This window comes from Zeus faber, assembly GCF_960531495.2.
Source record: "Zeus faber genome assembly, chromosome: 16".
NCBI classification, from domain to species: Eukaryota; Metazoa; Chordata; class Actinopteri; order Zeiformes; family Zeidae; genus Zeus; species Zeus faber.
In genome coordinates this window covers 5,301,077-5,323,122 of record NC_137202.1, presented here as the reverse complement: position 1 = coordinate 5,323,122, position 22,046 = coordinate 5,301,077, and the positions used below count along the sequence as shown (strand labels likewise).

General features: G+C 46.4%; 1 protein-coding gene across 1 annotated transcript in view; it reads left to right on the top strand.

Annotated features, from left to right (window-relative positions):
• The window catches only part of LOC307242606 (calcium-activated potassium channel subunit alpha-1-like), a 178,923-nt gene that overhangs the window by 98,590 nt on the left and 58,287 nt on the right, over positions 1 to 22,046 (top strand). The window contains exons 4-9 of the mRNA XM_080017121.1: positions 1,001 to 1,094; positions 2,838 to 2,949; positions 12,192 to 12,267; positions 12,887 to 12,962; positions 13,801 to 13,971; positions 16,181 to 16,272. Coding sequence (XP_079873247.1) covers positions 1,001 to 1,094; positions 2,838 to 2,949; positions 12,192 to 12,267; positions 12,887 to 12,962; positions 13,801 to 13,971; positions 16,181 to 16,272 — 621 coding nt within the window. The remainder of the gene's footprint in view (positions 1 to 1,000; positions 1,095 to 2,837; positions 2,950 to 12,191; positions 12,268 to 12,886; positions 12,963 to 13,800; positions 13,972 to 16,180; positions 16,273 to 22,046) is intronic.

The window sequence follows — 22,046 nt, the reverse complement described above, 5'->3', positions numbered from 1 at the left end:
TGGTGCGTACAGGCTTGTGTGGGGACGCTGGTGATGAGTAAATAATTGAGCAGTCAGGCCAGATCAATGTTGGGAGGAGTCAGTGCACCGTCAGACTGTGTGCAGCCTGATGGTGCTTTATGAGGAAATACCTTTTAGCTAAATTAAATCATTCAGTGGCTTTTTAAATCCGCAATCTCACAAATTCAATTCATTCTAATTGCCCTGGAGGCGGGACAGGGTTTTGCAGTCGCCTTGAACTTTGCTTAATTCCTCCGGATGCGCCCGACGCCATCAGCGCAGACCATCTCAGCTACGCGACACATCCTCTACCCCGCACCCGAGTGCACGTGTTTGCTGATAGATCCGTTCCCTGTGTTTTGCATTGAGACGATTTAATGGAACACGGTTAAGCCCTCGGTTCACCGGCTCTGGAGACGGAGATTTACAAAGTGAACCCTATCGTAGATCTTCCCCCTTCCCCTGCAGAGGGTGTGTGTGTGGTGCAGTGTTTGATTTGAGCATCTGGGACTCAACACTGTTGATTCTTCTAATGGACTAATGTTAATTTCCCCTGCCAGGCTATACAGTTCCACAGGTAGCCCTCAGCCCACCGCACGATAATGAATATTCACTTAATGTGCTTCCCACTGTGGGATCGTCCCCATTACCCAGGAGTAAACTGTAATAGGCGAAGGATCACGTGAGGAACCGTGTGCCACGCTGCCGCGATTGCTTTGTTTGGAGCTTCCGCTCTATAATTGTTACTCATCGCAGGGTAAACATGAATATGCGTGATATGACAACGCGAATGGATCACAGTGCATCATCGTCTGCTCAAAAAAAAAACGCAAAATGCCCGACGCTGTGTCGCTGGTAGAGGATGTCTGGGGCCGCGTTGCACCCTCTCCTCTTATTTTATTCATTGTGAATAACGTGGCACGGCTGCGCTAATGGACCTTCTCTTCCCTGTCTGTCTCTCTTCGTCTGTCTTTCTTTTGCCCTGTTTCTTACTCCCCAGCCCCATAGAGTCCTGTCAGAACTTCTACAAAGACTTCACGCTGCAGATCGACATGGCGTTCAACGTGTTCTTCCTCCTGTACTTTGGTCTGCGGGTGAGTACTCCGGGTTCCAGGAGTGCTGTGGATAAGAAGACACACACACACGCAAACACACAGACATTACTATAAGAATGCAGTGGCGGCTGGTATAAATGGTATAAAATAAACAGGGCTAAGTCCTCCCCCACGTTTTTGAGGAAAAGATGAGAAAATAAGTTTAAAATAAAATACCCATGTACAGCACGTACTGGATGACCTCATGTTCCATGTAAAAAACTTCCTTGAAACAGATTATTTTGGTGAAAAAGCAGAAAAAAAAAATTCAAGCTCAGAGTCAAGTCAGTCAGGGATCAGTTCAAAGGTCGGAGTGACTCCCATCGTTCCCTCCCTCACCCCCTTTGATTCATTGGCAAGGAGCTGGTCAATCACTAAGGCTGAATACAGGATAAAAACATCTCTGCACCGAAACCAAAGTGCACGGTGTGTCGCACTGTGTGCACGTGGAGATGGAGTCCCGGGAAAGTGGGTTTTATAGTGTACTGCTGTTACATGTAGAGGTGCACAGATAACGTTGCATTTGTTATGTTTACGCTGTACTTCACTGTTTAGAATTCAGGACATTAATCAGGACATTATTAGGACGAAAGTCACATTTTCAGTGGGTACCAAACAAATGCATGCGATCACACACACGCACACGCTTCACACTAAAACACCCTCACAAACACACACGCACGCTCCCCCAGGTGCAGCGTGCCCCGTGAGAACGCCGCCACCCTGTAGCTGTCGTGCGAGAGCAGGGCTCCAGCGGTCCACGCCTCCAACGCAGACCACGTAAATAAGTAAATAACGTGATAAGCCGCCTACACCCGGCAGCGTGTGCGTGACTCAGCGAGTCGCCGTCTCCCCTGTCGCACTACACTGTAGATCAGGTCCCAGGAAGTTCCTCACTTTCAAACCGTGGAACGGCCCCGAATGTTATTCCAATGTCGACACTGGGAAAAACGCTGTGCGTCATGGCCGACACAGGCGTCCACGCCGCCTTGAGCTGGAGATTGCAGGGGAAGTGTGAGGGAGCAGGACGCCAGACACGAGGAGTCGCAGGTAGAGGGGGTGCAAAAACAGGGGATTTATCGACCATCCTGAAAAAATGTCCAAAAAATATGAACAACTTAAGATGGGTCGCAAAAACAGGTGCAGGGGAAGATATCTACCAAATAATTAAAGTTGGATCAAACTAAAGAATGAACTTAAACCGGGGTGAACCGAAAGACGACAAACACCAAACGGACCTCCCAAATGAAACAGGAGGGAACATATATTGTGACGTAGCCGAACCAAAATGGACACGAGAGGGGTGAAACACCTATCGCAACTCTAAATATGAATAACAGGGCACTAAATAACCAACGTTACACATGTTTAAATCAATGAAAAATAAATACAAAAAACCTGAACTTATATAAAGGATTATGTATATGTTCAAGTAAATGAACATGAGGTGGAAATGAATGGACTCCTCCACAGCCCACCTGTGCATTAAATATGTTTATTATCTGGAACAAAACCAGCGTGTCATTATTATATGTTTTGACGTGCATGACGAATGTGGTGCGTGAAAAGATAAAGAAATATGAAGCTGCATCGTGTGGTCATTGAGCGTCGAGCTTCGCAGGAACCTATTGCGAGCGTTCTTTTTTGGGGGGGTGGGCGGGGATGCATCATAATGGTGCACGCACGCCCGGGTCGTTGTCAACCCCGTCACGTCCTGACCTTGGCTCCTGTCTCCCCCTGCAGTTCATCGCGGCCAACGACAAGCTGTGGTTCTGGCTCGAGGTCAACTCGGTGGTCGACTTCTTCACCGTTCCTCCCGTCTTTGTCTCCGTGTACTTGAACAGGAGCTGGCTGGGTGAGTGCAGCTCTCTCTCTCTCTCTCTCTCTCTCTCTCTCTCTCTATCTATCTGACTCTCATTTTCTCCATTTATCATTCACACCCCCCCCACCTCTTTTTCCCATTTCATTCCCCACCCCCGGTTGCTTCCACCTCCTTTTCCGTCGCGCTGTTTGTCCTCCGTCCTCCCAACCCTCAACCACCATTTTATTTTTCTTTGCCGTGTATTTTTTTTCACCCTCCATCTTCCCAGTTACCCCACCCGTGACACCACCCCGCGTCCATCCCGACACCCCCCCCCCCCCCCACCCCTCCACCCCCAACCTCCCCCATCGCTGGGAGAGTATCTCTGAGGCCTCCTTGCCCGCTGGCTGCAGTCAACTTCCCCTCATCATCGGAAGTGACAGCGCTGGGTTGCTCTGTTGTTCCAGGGAACACAGACACAGCAGAGTGGGGGGTGGGGCGGGATGGGGCGGGCTGAGGGGCAAACGCAAGTGGGAATGAGTCAGGCTGAGGCGCAGGCTAGCGGGGAAATACAACAGAGTGTGTGTGTGTGTGTGTGTGTGTGTGTGTGTGTGTGTGTGTGTGTGTGTGTGGTGGGAGGGGCGGGGAGGCGATTCAGGATCAGGCTCTGAGGGTAACCGCAGCGGTGCGCGTGGGCCGTTGCACCTGTTACACCCGACGACCGCGCAGAACTTCCCTCTAATGGGCTCATTCACACTTGCACACACACACACACACACATACACACATATATACAGTATACACACGCTGGAAAACTTCCTGGCCTGTATTATGTAATGGCCTATTTTTCTCTCTGCATAAGGAGTGCAGTGGCCCAAATTACATTGCACCAAAGGGAGTGAGAATAATGTGATTTTTTTCCCCCTTTGTCCTGCAGCATCGCTCTGAAACACGTTCAGTTCTATATATACATTTTTCAGACTTCAGCTTAGTTTACTTACTGGATATTTATTTTATTCAACTTGTAATCCAAATGCACAGTGAGAACCACACAAATCTGAATCAGAAAGACTTTATTCCGCCAGGTGCATTTACATGTACGAGGAATTTGTCCTGCTTTGGATTGGTGCGTTTCTACAGACAGTTAGCATTTAGAATATTTTTTTGCATAGCTGTACAATCTGAGAAAAAACCCCCAAAAAAAACAAAGAAAATTGATTAAAACAAATAGTAGTACGAAACGAAAAATACACACAGAAATAGAGAATATCTATATATCTATATAGAATGAAGATATGTTTTGTGGTTTATTAAGTGTATATCTTAATCGATCCACTTGCATTTCCACTGAATTTGGCTGCATCCCTGACGGCAGCCATCTGTTGTCCCTCTAGTACTAATCGCACCACAACCACACACACACACACACACACACACACACACACACACACACACACACACACACACTTGAGTACGGTAACACACATTATATAACCTCCTGATATGCATCCACAGCATGCAAATCCAGGGCCTGGGAGTCTTTGAATACTGTCAAACAAGTTTTTTTATTTCTTGTATTTTTTGCAAATGCAGTCAAGCAGTCTGTGCAATCAGGAAACACAAGTGGGATCCAGCAATCTGATCCCCAAAACAGTGACGTTATGTTTTGGGAACGATTGCAGTGGCCCCACGAATTTCGTCAGCCAGACCCGTGATGAGTAAGATAGACCCAGAACAAGTTCTTTGTTGGTCTGGAATCCCTAATGCGGCGTCCTCATCCTCCTCCCTGCGTGTTAAAGGGCGGTGGGTGATGAAAGACTCGGAAACAGCGGTGACTGCCTGCGAACCCGCACTTCACATGCTCGGAGTGAGTGGTGCACATTAAACACGGGGAGCTTGGTGTTGAGGGAGACTCATACAGTATGCCCACTTAGCTGCGCCTTTCGCCCACTCCGCGCCGCATGCCGAGACAGAGCAGAGCAAATGTCAGCGCCAAAGTCCGTATTCGTTGTTCTCGGGAGATGGCCGAGACTTGGTGGCGTGGATTTGCGTGTTATTTATCTGTTGCGATGAGGTGGTGAACGATGCTCTTTTTTTATTTTTTTTCTCCTCAAAACGGACTTTCTCACAAACAACACGGCAGGTTTATTTCGGCACTGTTCTATTAATAAAAACAGCTGGCGAAATGCAGTAATAGTGCAGAGCGTGTGTGTGTTAACTGGGCTTGGCTGGGCTCGCCCAGTCCATAACATTTATTCTGTTTATTTATCTCATATTTGATACTTTATTTCACTGGCGCTGTTTAAGAAACAGCCATTCAATGAATATTTGGGTCACGCATGTGCTCTTCTATATGCCGTCTCCACTGTTGGTGGCGGGAAAGACACCCTGATATGCGTGCGCAAAGCCTGGTTTATGCTTCTGTGGAGATACACGTAAATAGAGTTTCGAAAAACAAAACAAAAAAAACGATAGAAAAAACCCCCCTGAATTATTCGATGTTTTCGGTACATTGCGGTTCACTAGATGAGCAAGTCGGCCCTCACGCAGACGGAGAAGGAGGATCCAGCCGTTACGAGTATAAAGGAAGCTGCGGTGAATTTGGTGAACCAGCGCCACTCGTTGTCTGAGAGCCCAGACAAGGGCAAACGCGGATGTTGAATAGATACGTCCAGGGTTCCAAATGGAATTCTGGGACTTGTCGTGTAATCTACCCAACGCAGACCATCTCATGGATTTCCACTTCAAGGCCGCGGGAGAATATTGAATTGAGTCACGTTTCAAATGAACAGTGTTTTATACTTTGAATGCCGCTCAGCGCCTCAGGTGCCCGTCAGTGTTCTGGATCTGAGGGGTTATAGACGTATTCTCAGTGATCGCAGATCGAGAGACTGATTGGAAATCACACTCTCACATCGATGATGATTGATCTCCCTCAGATTTGGAGAATGGCCGATGCTTGTCTTGAAATTATTTCCTTTTGGTAACCTTTGACTTCCGCCTTGTTATCCTGCGGTCGACACACACACATGGTAAAAATCAATGCCCCCGCCTGCCCCTCTCGTTTATCTCCATTTTGTCATGCTGGGAACGCTGACTTGTTTTCCTAATGATCAGTCATCCGATCCGCGGTGTGTGTTCTGACCACTTGGATAAGTGAAGCTTGGGGAGCGGTGCGGCTGTTCTGACCTGTAGTTCTGACCTCCTCAGCCCTCCCAACAGTACTCATGTGGACCGCCGCAAACTGGCACCCACCTCTTTGCCCCTTGATGTCCGTGGTGACCTTTTTATTATGCCTGTTTTTATTTATTTATTTATTTATTTTTTTTTAAGCTTGAATGGGAATCGAGATTTGGTTGGAAAATGCTGTCTTCTTTTCTTTTTTTTTTGTTTAACCTTGAGCACACTCCCCTCTTAAGGTCTCTGCACGGACCTGCTCCAGATGAGAGGCGGTCAAGTAATAGACGGATAATAAAACGAGGGTTGTGGCCCTTGCTCTGCGGTGGTTTAGTCACCCAGTGATTTCCTCCCCTCCTCTACAAATTGGGCATTTATTAAGAAGTGCAGGGGGAGCAAAAAAAAAAAAAAAAAGATGTGGCTCATGGGAAAGGAGAAGTGAGAGTTGTTGGCTTGAAAAAAAATAAAAAATTATCCCCTTACGTACTTGAACTCAGCATGGCTCCCACGAGGGCCTTCGTCGTTGGTGGATTAGCATATGGCTGGAAGATACTCTCAGCTACTGAAGCCACGGAGCCCCCGCCGCCCCCTCTCTCGCAAATGAACTGCATCCTCTTACCTCTGAATCAGAAAAACAAGGAGGGGACCGTCTCTGTGAAATGAAGAAAATTAGCTGAAAGAAATTGCAGTTCCGTTGGTACTGACATGAAAGTCATTTCATTGTATTCTGCCCTGCAGGTTTTTCAGAATTGAGAAAAACAAAAAGAAAATCACAAAATATGTAGTATGCATTATTGTGCAATATTGTGTTAATGGATATGTAATAATGCATTATTGTTCAATGCATTATTCACTATAATGCATTGAATACAACAATGCATATATATATGTATGTATATATATATGTTGTGTTGTGTTGTATCCAACACGCACTATGAAAAACTCATTTGTTAATATCAATCAAAAAGTGTAGTTTGTGCAGTAGTTTGCAGGAGGAACCTGGGACACACACAGTTGGATTTTAACCGGACACTGCCCCCTGCTGGTGTATCCGCGCACTGTCGCTCTGCAGCCCAGAGAGCCTTGCGGGTGGAGTGGGGGGGGGGGGGGGGACTCATTTGCTTCAGGCTTAAGGCTCTCGATGGCTGCCCTCCGGCCAGGCAGGGGCCTCACGTGTCTCTGCCGACTGTACACACACGTACGAAGAGATGAATTACGGTGAGGGAGGTGGGGTTTGGGGGGGTGGAGTGAGTTTTCATGCTTTATGAATTAACATGTGTATGCATGGGGGGGGGGGGCTCCACGGCGTGCGGAGGCTGTGGAACACGGTGTTCTCTGGTTGCGTGTGAGTGTGTCTATGTGTGTATGTAGTTGCGTGCAGTGCGTAGAAGAGCGTAATCTTCTCCCAGCTGGGTGACTCTCGGCATTACCCCGGCTGAAACATCCCCACGGCACTGATTGATAAAAGGCCCGGGCGTCCGGGCGCTGCCAGGCCATGTGACCCGGGATGGTCCGCTTCGAGTCTCAATGGAACCAGAGGCTGGGGAAACCTCTCTGAATGAGCATCTGGCCAGCGGACACGTGTGTGTGTGTGTGTGTGTGTGTGTGTGTGTGTGTGTGTGTGTGTGTGTGTGTGTGTGTGTGTGCACAGGAGGATTTGCCATGTGTGGGAAAAGGGATTTTCTCATATAGGCACATGTGCACACACAGCGCCAGAAATTCATTCAGAGTTTGTTTTTTTCCCCTCCCTGGCATCTGTGCTTCATTCAGACCATCCCCCTATCCCCTAATGCACAAGCAAACATAAACACAAGACATATACACACACACACACACACACACACACACACAGAGGCCTATACGCATGCGTAAACGCTCGTTCACAAAGAAACATACAAACACAAATAGGATTACATGTATCTAAAATTACATTTGTAAAGCACTCCGTAATATTTGGTTGCGTTCGCTTTAGATATAGTTTATTGATGCAGCCCTGAGTCTCAAAGGCTTCACACTTCACCATATGGTATATAACCCCCGATTCCGCATGTGCCATCCCTGCTGCGTTACGAAAGAGAAAATATATCCCAGCAAGTCTCAGGGCTGCAACTTGTACTCGCCCTTTTTGGTTCAAGGGAAATAAGGTAGAATGTCACTGCGTACGTGTAGGTGACTGGTCGTTGATCAAAAGGTGTGTTTACATTCGGTTGAAATGCTGGTGAAGCTTAAACTTGTCCATAAGCTTTACTGGCTCAAAACAGCAGCCTGAGCAGGTGAAAACAAGGATTCCACCTCGTGGATACCTGCTGTTTTCTTCGTAAACCAGCACTATAACCCGCTTTATTTAGGATTTTTTTTTTTTTGTAGTTAGATGTGCTGTATGTGTTTGCATTATTTAATCTGTGCAGTGGTGGTGCACTCGTTTTTTACCTTCATGCTCATTTTTGGCATTTGTTCGAGCTTATAACCACAATTCTAACAATAGATAAATGCAGCTAAATCGCTGGGGTTTCATGGAAGCCCTTTTATCGTGTTGGATGCGCCTCCTACGACAAGCTTTTAAACTGCAATTCTCTCAAATTCCATCTCCGCCGAACTGACGGATGAGGGCACTGACCTCAACATGAAGTTGGTGTTAAAACGCAGATTACCGCGTCCTCTCTGTGCGCGCTGGTCTTTGGTTCGATGTCTCTTCCTGGCAACAGGCAACCTGCCATAAAGTGAGGATTATTATTGTTCATGTTTTCCACTGCGCATTATTTATTTTCATTTCATTTTCATCTTCGGGCAAATCCCGCGCAGGGTTCAGGCTTTTTTGGGCCGCGCCTCACCTCTGCGCGCAGCTTTGCGGCGGTAAGCGCTAAATCTCCCGACTAAGAAGTAATGTCCCGCATCCAGCGGTTATGAGAGACGGGGAAATTTGTTTGTGGGGCTCGGGAGATTAAGAGCACTGTCACAAAAATTAATAATAACAACAATAATATTAAAAAAAAGGATAAAAGAAAAAAGACGACCACTCCACCTACATTCGAGCCAAGGCTTTGTTCACAGGGATCCAGTCGTCATCGTCTAGACGGATGTGACGAGGTGTCGGCCGGGGATTTTAGGAGAGGAAAGAAACGAAGGACCTTTGATTGCAATATTACTTTCATTTTATATGGGAGAAGCATCTTGTTTTAGGAATCGAACATTTTGAGGCGAATTTCTATGGGGCTTCTTCATTTTAGACCCCTCTGGCTCTCCAGCACAGCCCCATATCCGTCCTGAAGGTTTTTGAGGAGGGACGTTTCCAGCAAGGGCATTAATCCGAAGGAGCTTTTTGAAGAAGGATGTTAAACGGAAGGACTTTTTTGAAGGAGGGACGTTTTTCAGGAAGGAGGTTTTTCAGGAAGGAAATTTTTTAGGAAGGAGGTTGTTCAGGAAGGACATTTTTGAGGACAGAGAGTTTTCAGGACAGGTTTTTGAAGAAGGACGTTTTCGACAAGGGAGGTTTTGAGGGAGGACGTTTTTCCAGGAAGGTTGTCCTTTTGGGATTTCGTTCGGCGACCATGATTCCTCCGAGGTTGCTGGTGTACCGCCGTCCTCGCAGCGAGGAGGTCCTGACGGAGACGTGGAGGCGCAAGAAGTCGTGTGGAGACCTGTTCCAGAACGGGTACAGGGTGAGGCAGGGCCACCACGGGCACCATGCCCAGGACCAGACTGACCAACAAACCGGAACTTTACACTCGGCCTGGTCCTGTTTAAAAGTCCTGTTCAACTGGGGTAAGAGCTCTGGTCCGGGACGTTCTGTTTCAGAGACGGGGTGAAGAAGAGCAGGTTCATGTTGGATTAGGATTAGGCGTTCGGGACGAATTCTATGTATTTGTTACTTCACAAAACAGGGAATAAAAAGTGTGCTTTTTTGTGTTGATGGAAGGACGCTTACTTATTTTCTGCTTAAAAATTATCTTAGATTATCTTCACAATTGATGAATATTACTATTATATCAATATATAATACATTATCATATTAGTTATATTGATATTATATTATAAATAATATTAATATTTATTTATTATATTATTATTGAATATATCATTATATTATTTACCTGATCTTATCTTATCTTATCTGGTCTTGTATTGTATTGTCCATTTCTCTTTGCATTTCATATGCTGAACAACTGCCTTGGGTCAAAAGCACTTTTTTTTTAATTTTAGTGTACTAGAGTACTTACATTTTATTATATTTTCTGTCCATTGACTGAACCTGAGAAAGAATCCATGTAACTCCTCATATCTCTCTCCCTCTGTCTCTCTCTCTCTCTCTCCCTCTCCCTCTCTCTCTCTCTCTCTCCCTCTCTCTCCCTCTGTCTCTCTCTCTCTCTCTCTCCCTCTCCCTCTCTCTCTCTCTCTCTCCCTCTCTCTCTCTCTCTCTCTCTCTCTCTCTCTCTCTCTCTCTCTCTCTCTCTCGTGGGTGAGGGACGGTTATTAGCTCAAACTCCAGGCCCTCTTTAGCACAGATGCTCATAAATGCAAACACACGCACACACACACACACACACACACACACACACACGTACGTAAACTACACACACTCCCTGGGATTAGTGTGCAGTGTTATGTAAAAAGACAACGAGGCAGGTGTTGCATTGTTCCGTAATCCCAACGCGAGCTGCTTTTGGAAGCAGACACAGGCGCACGTAATGTAGGCCATGTTCCTCCCAAGCGCTTCCACAGCCTAAAAGAAGTCAAAAACGCACGTTTCCCACTTTAACGTTCATTTTTATCTTCCCGGATGTCGCAGTACCGAAGCCATTACTACAGTTTTTGTCACGCTATGCCGATACTTTAGTTACAACAACAGGAAGTAAGGAGTGTGACAAATGTTCTTGTTTTTTTAACGTGTATTATTATTTTGGAGCAGGCATCACTAATTGTCATGCATTATAATTCATATTTAGGCCGATAAACAACAGATTGATTCATTTCTCCAGGAACATTTACATTATGGGAATTTGTTTTGGTGAGGTTTGGTAAATAAATAAATACATAATTTCAGAAAAAGTTTGAAAATAATATGAAATAGAGGGTGGCATAGTGGTGCAGAGGTTGGCTCTGTCGCTTCACAGCAAGAAGGTTCCCGATTTAAACTCAAGGTTACATGCAAACTCTATCTGTGTGGAGTTTGCATGTTCTCCCTGTGCCTGCGTGGGTTTTTCTCCGGGTACTCCGGTCTCCTCCCACATTTCTAAGACATGCAGGTTCGGTTAATCAGTGACTCCAAAAATTGACCGTGAGTGTGAGCATGCATGGTTGCTTGTCCCTGTATGTCAGCCCTGTGAAAGACTGGCAACCTGTCCAGGGTCTACCCCACCTCTCACCCAATGAGGGCTGGGATTGGCTAATGGATGGATAAAATAGAATAAAAGAAGTTTATACAAAACTTTCAAAATGACTGGTTACTGTTTTGCAAAAACGACTGCAGTGTGCTGATATTTCGCATTTCATATTACCAAACAGGTTCATGGTAATTTGAGTTTTACATTATATCATAGAGCATGGAAGGAGCTCCAAATGGATTGTATGCATGTATGTAATTGTATGACAATGTAATGACAATGAGATATTTGTAAATTAATTGATATATTTCAAACTAATTTAACAAATCCAACTATCCATCTATTTTGTGTCAAGAATATATCCATAAAATATCAATATACCACTCTTGGAAAAGTCCTGTGACCCCTTGTGCATATCAAGTTGGGGCGCTCTAATGTCTCACTAATGATGGAGAAAAGACATCGAATCTGGTCCTTTTTTGTGTGAAGCCGGATGAGACGGCGTTTCTACTCGTGGTGGGCGGGTCGGGTGCTACAGAAATGCGTTTCTGCCATTTTGTTTCCCTTTTTTTTTCTCACTGAGCCATCGTTCCATTCCCTCCATTCACGTCCTCTCCTTCCTGTTTTTTTTCGTTGTGTTGTAATACTTTGGCACATTGGCCACATTTCACATTGAATACGCCTCAAACGAACGCCCTTCTCTTGTGCGATAACACGTGTGAATTGACACGTCGTCCCTCTGTCTGTTCCCTCTTTCTATCTCCCTCTCCCGCTCCTCCCTTTCTTCCCTGCGTGCAGGTTTAAGATTCCTGAGAGCTCTGAGGTTGATACAGTTCTCAGAGATTTTACAGTTTTTGAACATCTTGAAAACAAGGTAAGTAACCTCATTGTTAAACGCATCCAAGCAGCACGTTGTAAGGGTTAAAATGGTCGAATGACATATTTAATGTATATATCATGAAGTCTACATACACCTATTTTAAGAAGTTTGCGACCAAAGTACATTGCTGTGATATTGAAATGTGTAGAATCGAACTGTAGAAAAAATTCGATTAATAACCTATGATTCGCAACTTTCGTAATTGATGGGATTATTTTAGTAATGAATAATAATGACAAAGGCAGTCATCATCATTAATCAACAAGCTAAATAATAAGAAAAATGTTTTAATAAAGATATATTAATGACTCAAGTTAGGTCATCAATTTGAAGGATTACGATCATTCTTCACCAAAAGAAATAATAACCTTTTCGCATGTCATGATTTCTGTTTCTCATTCCCTTTTTCCCCCGCTTGCCGTTGGCAGCGAACACGAAGGAAGGGTGTTATGATGTTAAAATGATTACAGACACTTAACTGGCGGCCGCGGACGCGTTCTATTAAAGACGAATCTATACACTGGAGAGGGACAGACTTTCTCCGCAGATTTTTCAGGGCGGCCATAGAAGCCCGAACACCCAATCTTCTTCTTTCTCTTCTTCCTCTTTGCAGCAATTCAATCAAGCTGGTGAATCTGTGCTCCATCTTCATCAGCACATGGCTAACTGCAGCCGGATTCATACATTTGGTGAGTGGACAGATAAGGGGCTGACACGTAACGCAGAGAACATACAGACAAATATAAAGAGGCGTGAATATACAGAAGAACGGGATGAGTAAGAAGGGAATATTATGATGGGGGCGGGGGTGGCGGTACAATCATAAATTTAATGAAACAAATTATGAAACCAAATCTGAACTACTACCTGTGATTTAACCATTCATTATGTTGACTTGAGCTGATTAATGGTGGCGTCAGATAACAGCCAGTAGATAACACCACCTCCCCGACTGGAGAGTGCTTCCTAAAAAGAGATCAGAAATGGAATCAGATCAACCAATTATACAAATATTACCAATCAACGTCTGCTTCCAAATGACTGCAATTTGTTTCAAGTGAGCTTCAAGATGAATGTTAGTTTCTTAGTTATTTGCACAAGGAGGGTGGTTCTCAATGTGGGGCCCGGGGACCCTGAAGGGGTCCTTCAAGAGGTTAGAAGAACCATTACAGCACGTACAATCATGACTGTTTTGATTGTAGTTGGAAAAAATCATATCTAACAGTTAAAGTCTTCCCAGATTGAGGTCCCAGAGATCAAGCTGAGGATCTTGAAATAAACAAAAATAATTGCTGCACTGGAAGACCGCTTCTTGGGCTTTGACTGCAGTGTGAAGCCTTCACCACTAGATGTCAGTCTAAGCCCAAAATGTGGCGCTCTTTTAATTTACTCTCTCTAATCATTTTTGAGTGGCTGCATGAAGTGCTGCAGCTGGTTCTCATAAGGTGTTATCTGTACCAACTCACAACCGGTCCTGACCGCGTCCTTCCGTCCTTCCCGTCCTGTCAAACCTCTTCCTGCTTCTAGGTGGAAAACTCAGGGGATCCTTGGGAAAACTTCCAAAACTTCCAGTCACTCTCCTACTGGGAATGTGTGTACTTGCTGATGGTGACTATGTCCACGGTGGGCTACGGGGATGTCTATGCAAAAACCACGCTGGGGCGCCTGTTCATGGTCTTCTTCATCCTCGGCGGTTTGGTAAAAAAATCCGGCCTCCCCCATCCCCCCACCCCCACCCCCCCTTTACTCCTCTCGTCCCCTCCTGAAACCCGCTTGCCCCCATCGATGTTCCATGTAGAGCTGTGGAAAAAAAGTGTGGATAACTGAATGATAGATGATGCAGAGTGTTTAGATGCTAAGCGTAAGTCTATATTATATTGACATTTTAGCATAACACTGTTATTTAAAGCTTAAAACTCTGTTTCCTGGATAAATCACTGTTTGTGTTATAACGTCTCCAACTGAAGCGTCTAGTTACTATGTGCTCCTTTGTCACAGCCCCCCCGCCCAACCCCCTGTCTTTTTATACCTGCGTCCGTTTAGAGCTTAAGGCATTGTCCTATAATGTTGTTACTGTTCTTTTGAAGCAGTTTCGGTTTCAGGACAAACCCCCCTCCACCCACCCCCCCCCTCCCCCACCCCCCTCTCGTGTCTCTTCCCACAATTCCAACAAACACAGGGGCAGGGAGATGAGGCCTAGGCCAGCCTGACTGCGACCACAGCGAAGCAGCCTCCCTCTTTTTATCCCTCCGCCCTTCCTCTTCTCCAGCGGGCGGCGAGGCCCTGCTAGAGGCCTCCACCCGATGCACCTCACACCGCCAACGCATGGACAGGGACGGGGTGGCGTGCAGCCGGCGAGCAGTCGCTGTGTGACAATGACCGGCTGGCTGCACGTTATCCTATTTATTACACGGCTACTGACCAAGCAAATGAACACAGTGAGATGGAATATTGATTTTTAAAATTATTTTACAACCGCACTGCATAGTTTAAGAGCTTCCGCTAAGATCTTAAATATGACAAACCTATTTATCTTCATTCGTGTGAAATTGGGCCTCCGCTTTCATCCCAAGTCTTCCCGGGCAGTTTGTGTTTAGTGCCACAAGATGAGACCACTGGGTGGTGTTGCCGTGCAAGAGCATGTAGGCGGAGCGATACGAGGGACGTGAGACCGGGCGGAAAAGTGGTTTTCCCATGGCAACGGTCATTATCAACAGATCAACAGCCGTTATTCAAAAATAACTGACCTCTGATTGCCGCTCTAGCGACCAATCAGAAACGAGTATTCCCTGGAGCCGTGTAATAAATGTCGTTGACTGACCCAAAACCTTACCTAACCGTCAACCTAACCCTCGCCCGTCCTCCATCATTGAGTTAGACTAAAAGGAACAAGCGACAAAAAAAAAAAAAAAAGGCAATAGTTAGTGCGTTTAGCAGTTGCACGGCTACCGCCTCCTGACTGATGACCTCCAGCTGTAGCGGCGGAGACGGGGAGCGTGCGGCGGCAGCCGCGATGAACTTCTCCGTTTCCCCGGCGATGAGAGGTCTGGAAGTCTTTAGGCCGCCTCCTCTGTCGCGGTAACTATTCCCGTCTGCCGAGTCTCTCAGCCCCGGCCTCGCATCAAACTCACGTCATCACGCATCTTCGCTGGAAGCACTTAGGTGCACGTTTCCAGCCGGTGCTGCGAGCGTGTATTCGTTACAAAAAAAAAAAAAAAAAAAGGGTACTTAGTGGTTTCTAAGATAGAAGCTTAGATGAATAGATGTGAAGGAGTTGCCAGCGAGAGTCAACAGCCCGCCCCCCCCCCCCCCCCCCCAAAGAACCAGTCAGTCAGAACCCTGAGAGATAAAACGTTGCCAGAACCAAAGGCTGTGAACCTCTGCAAAATGCATCCAGCTCATTTTCCAGAACCAACTAATGAGTCTTAATGTGTTTTGCAGCTGTGGATCATCAGGTGAGCCTATTCAAATCACCCTGCCAGATCGTCTGTGTTTGTTGGACAAAACATGGCACATAGGTTGTTTTTGTTCTTTTAATAATTTTGGAAATAATTCCGCCGTTCGGGGAGGCGCTAGGGCACCGCAAAGCGGTCGTTTTGTCGGTAGCGACGGCCTTCTCGCCCCTTCGCCCCCCGCCCCCCGCCCCCCCCCCCGCCCGACCAAGGATCGCGTTTAAAAAAAACACGACTCTTCTCACTGGGAAATATATCTATTTTTTGAAATTCTTAAATGATCATGAATTCAATTCCATTTTTTTTTTTATTTTTTTTTTAAGTTTTCAAATTAGATTTCAACCATTCTGCGCCCTCAGAAATCTGGATTCAAGCGCCAACTTCCCAGCCACACACCCTGCGGCGTGGTCGTCTCCTTTTTTAGCCTCTTCTTCTGTCTCCCATCTTCTCCTCAGGCCATGTTTGCCAGCTACGTCCCTGAAATCATAGAGTTAATAGGAAACCGCAAGAAATATGGCGGTTCCTATAGTGCGGTTAATGGGAGAAAGTAAGTATTCCAGATGGTTCTGCTGTTTTCTCTGTGCGCGGTAGAACCCTCTCTGCATGCCCTTTTTTCTTTCTTTTCTGTTCCACGCATGTAGGCCATGTTTGCTCGCTACGTGCCAGAAATTGCTGCTCTCATCCTTAATCGGAAGAAATACGGAGGGAGTTATAACTCGACACGAGGCAGAAAGTAAGTTCAAATCCAGTCAAGGTGTGGTTGTGTGACTCCCCCCCCCCCCACCCCCCTCCCCCCCTCCCCCATCTACACGGCCTAATTCTTTTAAGCAGTTTGCCGGGGAGGGTCTGTCTACCTGACTTGTTTGGGATGTGAAGTCACACTGCGCCATCAGGACGCACACATGTCCATGCCCCGTTCTGTCTCTCTCTCCATCTCTCTCTCTCACTCTCGCTCTCTATCTCTCTCTCTCGCTCTCGCTCTCGCTCTCTCTCTCTCGGCCTCTGACCTTCTCTGCTTCCTCTGGCTACCTTTCTCTCTCTCTGCTACCTAAAGTCATTTGTGTGACATTCACCCCCCCCCCCCCCCGCCCCACCCACACCCCCCCGAAACATCCTCTGTTGCGCTTTGATTTCATTTTGGAACTAGAGCTTTCATGACTGCCCAGCCATCCACTCGACAATGTCAACCTGTGGTGCTTCTGCGTTAAGACGTCTCTGGAGTTTGTCTCTCGCCCCGTTGCTTCTCGCGGCCCTCGGTGAATTTACCTTGGACTGTAGGGATGCTCAATGATCATGGGGGGAAAAAAAAGAAATGGTCATGAAACCCCTACTCTCAGCTTTTTGAAGGATCGTTCATATCCGAGGAACTAGAAAGACCCCAAATCTGCAATTGCATTATTATTGGTGGGCTCTTTGAAGCCTCATCAATCTCAATGACCATCGCAGGATATCATTGATTTTCATTGATTTCGGTTTTGCACTTCTTCTTCTTCTTCTTCTTCTTCTTCTTCTTCTTCTTCTTCTTCTTCTTCTCCTTCTTCCTCTTCTTCACCTGCATCATATTCAGCATGCTCTGTCCCGCCTGCCTATCCGATGGCTTTTTTTTTCGGCGACCGTGACTCTTTATTATATTTGTCATGATTCGTGAGAAAAAGCCACCGTCCTGCCGTCGGTCATCGCCCCGCCCCATCGCACCCTCACCCTGGCCCTGATCTTCAGTCAACTCCCACACCCTGAATGCTGGATGCCTCGCTCCCATTGGAGGCTATCGATTGCTTTTGCTTTTGCTTTTGCTTTTGCTTTTGCTTTTGCCTCGCCCCGCTTGGTTTTTGATGCCTGCCTGGTTTCTCGTGTTTGTGTGGCGCTGGGGTGTCATCTCGAGGGAACTGTGATGTGTCATATGTGTATAATAAAGCCTCTGACCGAAGAGGTTCCGGGTGCTTTGTGAAAGTGTGTGTGTGTGTGTGTGTGTGTGTGTGTGTGTGTGTGTGTGTGTGCGTAGCTTTGGTGTCGGTTGAACTCGTTTGTCTGGTGCTGTCCCTTTCCTCTCGTGGCTCAAACCCGAATGGTATTCAGCGCAGGCGTATCTTACACTGAGACGGGCGCGTCCCGGGTAGGCATAGTCGGATTTCTATATATACAGTATATATTTTGGATTTTATACTTTATTTTCCCTTTCCATTTCTGCCCGTTCTCCTTCATTCTCTCTTTCTATTACTCTCTTGTCCTTCTCTTTCTCTCCCTCGCTGTCTCTCCGATGCCTCTACAAGGCATCAGAGAGCGGCCTTTGTTTGGTGATCTTTGCCTGCCACCGAGACCAGATTGATGAGATGTTATGTTTGGCAAGTGACCCGAGCTCAGACTCACAGACGGGTGTTGAGAGAAGGCCTTGTCAAGACTGAAGAGTAGTTTTTCTCACACACTTCTTTCTTTCTTTCTTTCTTTCTTTCTTTCTTTCTTTCAAACCCACCCCAGCCCCCTTCCTTCCACGCTTTCTGGCCAGGCATTACAGTGTGTACATGTGGTAACAATCAGGAGCTACCCACTAAACACAAAGACACAGAGTGGCACTAGGCTCTTCTAATCATTTAAACGTGGATGTGCTCGGTATGTGTATGTAGAGATTCTGACACATGCACAAAACACGTTTGTCATGTGGTTTTATTGTTGCCATGGGGGTTCGGCGCATTATCGTTTAGTGCTGTACTTGTCAGCACAGGGGGGAAAAAAAAAAAAAAAAAAAAAGCCTGTGTCATGGAAATGAGATTAAGAGATTACAGATACTTGACTGATTACGGTGCTCACAAACAATGAGGTCATGATACATTAGGAACTATTTTAAATCCCTTTTTTTCATGTCTCTGCCTCAGTCTTGTCATATGAAATGGGCCTTGAGGGTCATTTGGAAGTGAGAGGAACTGTATTGGATCCATACCGATCCTCTGTTTCATGCTGGTGTTGTATATAGAGCTCTGTGCAGTGTAGCATGCACTCATCAGCCCGGTGACAGAACTCAGACTCCATATTCTGATATCGTAATGACAAGCGCCTTGCTCAGTTTGGCTCCCGCTGCACTCGGGGCTCTGTGGTTTCCATTACGGCTCCGTGGTTTCCATTAGCTGCAACAAAGGCCCTGAAACCGGCTTCAACCCTGGCTGAACCCTGACATACACCTCCGAATGCCCGGCGTAGGAGGCCGGCGGTGGGTATCTCCAGGTTCGGCAAAGTCAAAGTCCTGCCGTGGTTTTGCTCCACCCACGCACCGAGCCAGTCGATTTCGCTCGCCGGTCGTAGCTCTGGGTTGGGTGCCTAATAAGCAAGTCCAGATGGCTGATTCAAAATGCCGGAGAGAACTTTTATTATCTGAACCTGGAGATCCTCCAGCTCTGGTGAGGTCCAGCAGTCCGAGGCGTTGAGGCCCGAAGAGTCTCACACCATTGGGCCTGAAGAGTCCTGCCAAAAAGTTTTATGCCGTATTGTGTTTCATTGCTAGTACTTGGTGCAGGTTTTGTTGCGGAGTATCGTCCCTGAAAACGTTGACACAAAGTCACAGAAAGCTTTGTGGAAAGTGTGGCTCAGGCCCTGTCCACACGTATACGGAAATCTTTGAAAACATAGTATTTCCTCTGTAGTTTTGGCCTCCCGCCCACACAAAAAGGGCGTTTTAGGAACTGGAAACAAAGCTTTTGGAAAAAAGTCTTCCAGGATGGAGTTTTTTCTAGAGTCCGTTTTCGTGCATTCGCTGAGACAGGTTGAAACGGAGCACCTTGAAAACGCTGACGTCGTGACCTCAACTTTCACATTCGCGCGCGCGTCAGGAACCTACGAGGGACGCCCGACGGCGTTGTCCATGCTGTCGCCAATAAAAGTTTAAAAGTCTCTCCAACTTTAGGAAACGCGCCCATTAAGTGTTGTGTATGAATATCGAAAAATATAAAATACATGTCATGCTCCTAATGTCCTTCTGTGGTGTTTGACATCAAGTGTTATGAGATATTATCGCCCCCTACTGGCCTGGAATGCTTATGTCAGCGTTGTTGTGTTCTTGTGTGGACAGAGATGTTTTTCATAGACATGGGGGGAAAATGTGTTTTCAGAAAAATCTGTATATGTGTGAACAGGTACCAGCCAAAGCTGGATCAGCCAAACTCTATTCAAACCCCCACCTTGTCAATGACAACTCACCTGTGCACTCCCGGACAGTTTCTTTGGATGAGAGAGAGATAGACGTCTGTATAGTTTAGATATAGAACATCCTTATGCACTGCTTTGATGCTCCGTTGTGGGGAAGCTTTTCCCACTGACCCTAAGGATTAGAACAGTACCATGTTGCGGACGTTTGAGCTCTCTGTTTGTTTTGTTTGTGTGTTTGGTGTCTAAATGGTGTACTGGGCTGTTCCCTCCCCGCATGCTTCTTTGGTGCACGCTGTGTGAGGCCTCCTTTCCATTTTGTTCCGATTCTGAGTTGGTGTCTTGCGATTTTTTTTTTCTGTCGCCCTTTTGTGCCAGTATCAATTCCTTCCTTTCCGTTGAATTTTGTGTCTGAAGTTTGAAGTTTTACGTTTGGAAAATGGAAAACGTGGATTTCTCTACCCGGCCCCAGCTTAATTTCTAGTTAATTGCAGCGTAGTTTGTCTCCTGAATGCCTCTTTAGGAATTAGTAAAAAACATTTTGGACAGTTTTCAACGAGTGTTATCTCTACTGATCCCCTTGGAGTCAAAGGAAATCTGAGACGATCCACATGTGTAAACGTCCACTCCCAGTGATGTACACAGGTACAGCTTGTTTTTAAATGTGAGCTTGCGAGGGTCAAAAAAACGGCAATGCTGTGCCACACAAACCTCGACTTCACTTTACCCCGGGGGCGGCGGGCATCTGGGCGCAGAGAGTAGGAAAACATGACAGTGTCCTTCATCTCCTGAATTGAGAATCTCCCGCCAACAATCGCTGGCTGCCCGCAGAGATCTCAGCTCATCAGCTTGCGGGACCACACGGCCCTGTTGCTCATCCCCCGGGCCAACCGCGCAATTACAGCCGCTCCGTAGAGTCTCTCAAGGAACAGAGGCAGCATCTGTGAAGACCATTATGTCCTGCGTCGTCCAGACGCCGCCGTACCCAGGCCGTGTTTGCCGCGCCTTTCTGCCGAGCCCACTTCAGTTCTGCCTCCCCGGGCCGTCTGATGTAGGGTAGGAGAAGCTGATCTGGACTACAGGCGTTTTCGGTTCCGGGGACTCCCCGAGGGGAATTAGAAACCGGGGAGGTCCCCTGGGAACTAGATACCTCATTCGTATTAGATCTGCAAGACGTGATTTAGAAGTTTTTGTGCGGCAAGGCATGCATCGGGACACCGTGCAAGGATATTTGTTTCATTTAATTAAAAATGTTAAAATCAAATAAATGTAATGAATACATCTACAATAAAAACAGTATTTGTATTGGTTATTTTTATTTTTATTGGTTATTTGTTTTATTGGCGCCGAGTGTGCGTAGGCCGGCCGCTGCCCAGAGACTCTGTTGCAGCGTACTGAAGACAGTCCGCCCCGGTCAAGGGTCGGTCCGAGTAGGCGACGAGGTCGGGGCGGTGGGGCTGTTTTTTCTGTTTTGTATGTCGGTGTTAATGTTTTGGAAATAGATTGTGTGTAGATAAAGACATGCTCACTTTAAATGAAGCGTCTTTTTGGCCAAACGTAGGTGCTGCATAGGCTCATACGGTCGACCAATCACCGAGCACTTTCGTCACTGCAGGTTCCTCTTGCGGCGGTTCGTCCCCGCCCTGGAGTAGGAGCTAAAAAAGAATGGCGTTCTAAGACCTAGGATCGTTTCTCGTTCCTGCAGTGCAGACAGAAAAAGGGACAGTTCCTCCAAAAAGTCTAGAACTATGAAAAAGTTCCTGCGGTGCGAAAACGCCTTCCAGTATGGTTACCGTCTATTATCAATAAAGACGGCTATGGTCATTGCACTATAACATTTCATTGGACAGTAATGGATGTTGAACAGTATAAGCTGTCCTCCATTTCTTTACGTGCATGGGAGTCTAGTTTTGGCCTGCTGCCGGGGATCTAGTGTATATGTTTGTTTATGGTTGAAGAACTCGAACGGTGAACTGAGATGACCGCATTGTTTTTTAGGAACAAGTTACCTAATGCAGTGTGAGTCTTCACTGCTCACTCAAAACCCAATGACTTCAAATTATTGCGGTTAAAGCCTTTCCGGGCAGATTCTGTAACATAGTGGATAAGCCGTTGTCATTACGGAGATTGCCTTACTGGTCTCTGTAAGGCAATTATGGCGTCCGCCTCAGTGTCCAGCCCAATCTGAGT